This window comes from Cibotium barometz, chromosome 15, assembly GCF_041138505.1.
Source record: "Cibotium barometz isolate CiBa-2024 chromosome 15, ASM4113850v1, whole genome shotgun sequence".
Classification (NCBI taxonomy): Eukaryota; Viridiplantae; Streptophyta; class Polypodiopsida; order Cyatheales; family Cibotiaceae; genus Cibotium; species Cibotium barometz.
Window position 1 is genome coordinate 54,405,447 of NC_141060.1, and position 5,793 is coordinate 54,411,239.

The 5,793-nt window shown below is 43.7% G+C and overlaps 1 protein-coding gene across 2 annotated transcripts; it reads left to right on the forward strand.

Annotated features, from left to right (window-relative positions):
* The first annotated feature begins 4,552 nt into the window (after positions 1-4,552).
* Positions 4,553-5,554, forward strand: LOC147631431 (uncharacterized). 2 transcript variants are annotated; one of them, XM_086809097.1, is made up of 3 exons: positions 4,553-4,832; positions 4,931-5,065; positions 5,179-5,554. In XM_086809097.1, exons 1-3 carry the CDS (start codon positions 4,698-4,700, stop codon positions 5,449-5,451), a joined length of 543 nt encoding a protein of 180 aa, XP_086665223.1. In that variant the 5' UTR covers positions 4,553-4,697; the 3' UTR covers positions 5,452-5,554. The 2 variants fall into 2 exon arrangements, with proteins under 2 accessions (XP_086665223.1, XP_086665224.1); XM_086809098.1 differs by having other exon boundaries at positions 4,934-5,065.
* Positions 5,555-5,793: the final 239 nt, after the last annotated feature.

Below are 5,793 nucleotides of genomic sequence, written 5' to 3' on the forward strand. Positions count from 1 at the left end.
AATGCTCACCAGATCCTTCAAGTCCAAGCAAAAGGCGAAGGTTGGATGATAAGGAGCAACTGCCGCAGCTCGAATCCTTCAAAGACATGGCTTCGAGGCACTCCTTTATGATCCACTTACAAAAATGGATGTTGAGACTAGTAGAAACTGGGAACAAGAGCAAAAGGTGTGGCACTGCCACATATTAACAACACACATGTTATATGATAGGAACGCCAGCCTCTGGAAGCAACTGAAAGATGCCAATGAAAAAGTACAAAGCGTAAGAAAAACTCTTGCGGCAACAAACAGAATCAACTCACAAAGAAGTGATCATGAAGAGCTTAAAGACTGCAACAAGAAAATAGATACAATGCCTTGGAAAGTAATAATCTCGTCTTAAGTCAGACAATTGTACAGAAGATCAACGAAAACGCTAACTTAAACGCAAGGTTGGAGTAGGCAAGAGAGCAACTTCAAAAAGAGATCAACCACACACAGAGCCTCACAACTATGCATGCCAAGAAAATCAAGGAGTACCAAGACAGTGTAAAGAATAATGAAGATATGCTTCAACAACAAATAGAGCTACTAACAGCCCAAGGCAGAACAAGAAAGAGTGCAAGGTATGCAATAGGAAAGAGAACAGGCAAACAAAGCACATGCAAAAAAGATCAAGGCCCTCAACGAAACCATCAGTACCAACCAAGCAAAGGCACAAAGGAGTCAAGAGACCATATCACAACTGATAGTACAATTACAGGACACACAAAGATTGGCAGCACAACAGTCAATCAGATTACTAAGGCATAACAAAGGGAAGCTACTGCCAGGAGACACAAGAAACTGCAACCATAAGATTTGAGGAAATGGATGTTGAACGAATGATCCAAAAAACTGCCATCTCCAACCAACTTAGTAATGCCGACGTCCATGCAGGATCTGGCTCGCCAACTAGCCGCACAAGAAAGGAGTCTATGCTGCCCGGAGCCCACACATGATCTGCGTACCCTCCTCGAGCATGCCTCGGAGTTGGGGCAATTGTTGCTAGTAACTCCTCGGGCCCCTCCTCACACTCTTACTTTGTTTTTATCTACACTAACACTCTCATTACTTCAATATGATATCAACTTAGCTGAAGATATATGCTTAGGAGAATTAACCCTAATTAAACAAAATACTGAAAGGGATGCTGACCCAACAATCATTATGGGCACTTTGAGGGGGGACCTTATATTAACTAACCCTAAAGACATTTTCTTCTATCCCTTACGTCCTATAGTGCTAAACCTCCGTAGTTGGTATAGCGTGCTACAAAATTCCGACATCTGGACAACAATGTCGACAAACTCGACCTGTTTGTCCAAATGGCATACCAGAGATGCCAGCCAACTACGAGGTGGTAGCAAATACTTATCAATGGGTAATTAGTCATGGATGGCTAGAAGTATACAATACTCACCAACATTTAAATCTTTGTGAGTCTACCTTATATCACCCTGTCGGAATCCTCAAACTCTATACTAATATCCACAAGCATTTAGAGGCTAAGCTCACCAATGTAAGATATAATTTTGATGCCACTCACATTTATTACTCGAAAAATGATAATGAAGAAATTTCTAAAATTCAAAACTTTTTTAAAGCCCATAAGCCTAGCCACCCACCCCCTAGCACGGGTCAAGGAGAAGAAGAAGGTCCATCTTTAGTTTCCAAAAACCCTTACCCTGTCTATTCTAATATCGCCAGCAGGCTTCTCAATCCTTATTCTAGCGCGCCGCCTACTACATCTTCCCAAGCTGACTGTATCTACTCTTCTTTCTCCCCGCTAGAATTAGATCTTCTCACTAACACTCTCGCCCCGAAGAGGTTTTGGTACCTATTCCATCTCCACCACGGCAACCTCAGGAGGCACGTGATCTACCTCCCCATGATAATATTGTGTCTTTCACTGAAAGAAATGTTTTGGATTCTTTGACAGCTGCAGAGTATGAGGAGTTCATGCAAGCAGGTAATCCACTTTTAAAGTCGAAGCTCATGTTCAAAGTACTGATGCAGATTACTCCATTCGATCCTACACGCCAAATCCTGCTGCCAGAAGCATACTTTGCATTCACACCCACACCTCAACATTATGTACCATACCCTCTTCGTGCCCCATGTCCCGAACTAGAGGAATTACTTTCGTTGGCAAGAGAAGGAACATTGTGGGCAAATGTTGCAAAACATACAAGGCTCGCCAACCCTCATCTAGCTGACTTGCTGGAAATTCACCTTCATGTTCATGATCAGCTATTGTTATAGAAGATGGAGAAAGCGACATCCTGTGCACACAAGAGGTGGATACACCACCATCCACACAAATGAGGAAGTGCCACAACTACAAGATTTTGGAGTCCAACCTACATGGAGGCAAGAGTTGGTAACAGTTCGAGAATATAGCAGAGTTTACATGTGCGAGCCACCAACACTGCGAGTGGATCCATTATACATGCCTATCAAGAGATGGTGGACGCGGCTGGAGTTCCAAGAGGCCAAAAACAGGGACTCTCATGTTTGCTATAACTTCCCCATCATCACACTAGCAACATTTGGCCATATTCAAGAACAAAGACAGCAACTGCTAACCTGGATCAAAGCTTAGCGGCGCAAAATACCTGATCCTGCCATTGTGGCCAGTATTAGGTTCTTGAAATTATTGGTGGTACTCATAGATCAACCTAAGGAAACTTATGATGGCTTTGAAGCACAACATCTACAGTTCGACATGAACCAAGGGCCTTCAGACAGAGAAATGATGCTGTATTACCACCGCTTACGATGTCTTCCAACCTATATGCATCTTACATTTAAAGACATGATCGACACTAGATTTTGGAAGTCCCACTCAGCACACTCCGGAAACTCCAGTCCAGACACAACTTCTACCGACATGAATTCGGTGACCAGGTCTTCCGACCTCGGTAACAAGTTCTGAGGACAAAGCCTACATCAGGAAGGGGAGAATGTTAATCCCATTTGGATTAACAACATGATCCTCAATCGAGGACATTAATAAGTGTCATGCAAAGGCACTATAAAGGTTGTATATTATGAGATATTGGCCACCCGAGGCCTAGTTAGGAAGTTTTGGGTGCCCAAGTGTGAACAAGGGCCAATTGTATATAAGGCATTTTCTTATAATGAAAAGGACACAATCCCCTTTGTGCTATTCAAAGCTCTCCCCTTGTGCTTTGTGAGAGAGTGAGAATTAAGAGCATTCTAGCATTGCACCTCTTTCATGCTTGTGTGTTTATGTTTGTATGAGAGAGTGAGAGAGAGTGTGATTGGTCTATGTGATGGTGTGAACGACTCCACGGTGACAGTGTGGAGGTGGAACTTGGAGTTTGGAGCTTTGCAAGCGAGCTTGGAGGCCTCAAGGGACTCGAGATCGAAGCATTGATAGTACCCCACGATGGTAGTGTTCTATTGCTCATCCATTAGGTGAATGTGTAGAGTTCCCTCTCGGAGGTGAGGTAGCCCATAACACCAACTTTTCGTTGTCGAATGGTGGTGGTTGAGCCCTCGCGGGCTGCCATAGTTTGTGCCATGTCTCCAAATCTTCTCTCAAAGAACCACTTGCCCCCAGGCTTGTCTAGAGCCTGAGCTTTGATACCATATAAGAAAATACAGTAAGCGAAACTTGAAAACAAGATAACATACTTGAAGCAAGAGATATGGAGAATAAGCTAGACTCAAGAGGAGAGAGGATGCCTCGCACATACAAGGGTGCACTACTACAATGAAGGTAGACTCTAAACCGAATGATCTCTCAATATGTTCAATGATGAGGACTGTGGAACTAGTCTATATATAGTATCTAGGGTTAGCTATATTGTAGGTCGGCCAATGTCGACCAAATGGACCTAATAGAATACATCATCCGATTGGAACCATATTAGACTATAACACAAACCTACATTGATTGTGTAGTTTCCAAACCCAGCTAAGGTCGTTTGGGTGTCCAAATGAGCCTTGCAACCAAAGGGCCGATCAGCTTTGAGATCGTAGTTGAGCAATTAGAGTTCTCTTTGCCCATGAAGGTATCCCGAGAAGATCTCCTTCTACCCAAGATTGTGGCCAATCAACCCGCACTGACATGCATCCCACCTGGCATGGTGCCAAGTCTACATAAGTTGACTCATAACCAGATCCTAACCAGACATGGCCAACATCCAGTGTCTAAACTGGGGACTTACATGCGCCCGGATACTCAACACAATGGGCTACTCCGCAAAGTAGAGCAACTCATCACCCGCATAGTGACAGTGATGAGGGTGGAGCATTGATTTCCAACATCAAGTGCATGAGAATGAGTTTCATGCTAACTTTGCATTGAAGAGGTGTGAAGTTGAAGTTATCGTCCTATGTGGTATGGATTTCATGCTGTCTTTGCATTGAAGGTGTGAAGTTGAAGTTATTGTGTTATGTGGTATGTGTAAATAACTCTTTGACTTTGAGATATTCTCTCAAAAGAGTTTTACATGTAAAGTTATTCACATTGATTTTGCAAACATACATCTCACTAAAATTCACCAGTTTTTTGATCACTCACACGCTTCACACTTTTGGGGAAGTTTGTTTGGAAAGTCACACAAAGGAGCTGGTCGTCCTGGCTTTAGGTAGGTAGGCCCACTAGACTACAATTGCTCCTCCAGCTAGCCCTCATTCAAAAGGCGATGTCGATCGGTTCTGTGGCCCTCCTCCTGCTCCTCCTCGCCATATCACACCCATGCTATTGCCGGCTTGCATACCATTTCTTCTCTTCTAATTCCTCAGCAGCTGCACGCAGCTCGACGGCCTTCTTTGGCGAGGTAATCAAGGGCTTATCATTAACTTTCGTTCTATGTCTGCACCTCAACCAAACGAAGACAGCTTTATTACCTCGTGACGCGTCTTTAACTGAATGCAGAAGACCTCAATCTTGGGAAGAAGGAGAAAGTCCGGTGAACGTTCTAGTGTTCATTATATTGCTGCAGCAGGGATGATAGTGCCGCAGTACACAGCAGCTAGTAGATCCGCAGCTCTAGAAGAAAGTTATCCGCAGGTATATTACGACTAATTAATATATTTACGGGGAGCCGTCCTTGAACAATATACATATAAACAGTCACTCACACTTATAACCAGGAACGTGTCGCCGTGTAATATAATATGCAGTCGATGATGAGCGATCCGCGTGATAATCATCTTCATCACAAGAAGACAGCTGCTGCACGGCACAATTCATCCGCAAGATCGACCGAAGAAGCTGGTACGGGAGGATCGACTAGAGTAGTGGTGGCTGCGGAATCAGGGCACAATGATGATCATATTAGTCCTGACAATAACTTCTATCATGACAATATCATGCGTGACTACTATAACGACCTGAATCCATGGCCAAGTACTGCTCAGAGCATACCCCCCGAGCCTCAACCGCCCGGAATGTGAGCTGCTATCTCCATAATATTAATCAAAAAGTAATAGCTCAATCCTACACTCACTCACTGTACACACTTCTTAAATAAAATTAGTGCGTCGCGTTCCTTTTGCTTTGCCCGTTGTTGATCATTAAAATAAAATATAAAATATCAGACCGTTTTGGTGAGCCAGAATTATATACGCGCCGCCCACTCTGGTCTTGTTTCATCATACATTACTTAACTTAGGCGTATCACCACATGATCTCAGGCCAACTTTGCTCCCTCCGGGCGCCTTCCTTTACAATCATATTTTAGAGGATCTTGACTTGAGCAGCAACAAGAGTCAGGACTTAGAGGTCCATCACCATGG

What these genes read in the sequence shown, in the direction of transcription:
- LOC147631431 (XM_086809097.1), top strand. Translation starts at nt 4,698, where the DNA reads ATGTCGATCGGTTCTGTGGCCCTCCTCCTGCTCCTCCTCGCCATATCA. An exon ending in CGACGGCCTTCTTTGGCGAG is followed by an intron (nt 4,833 to 4,930) that starts GTAATCAAGGGC and finishes AACTGAATGCAG; the next exon opens with AAGACCTCAATCTTGGGAAG. An exon ending in TAGAAGAAAGTTATCCGCAG is followed by an intron (nt 5,066 to 5,178) that starts GTATATTACGAC and finishes TATAATATGCAG; the next exon opens with TCGATGATGAGCGATCCGCG.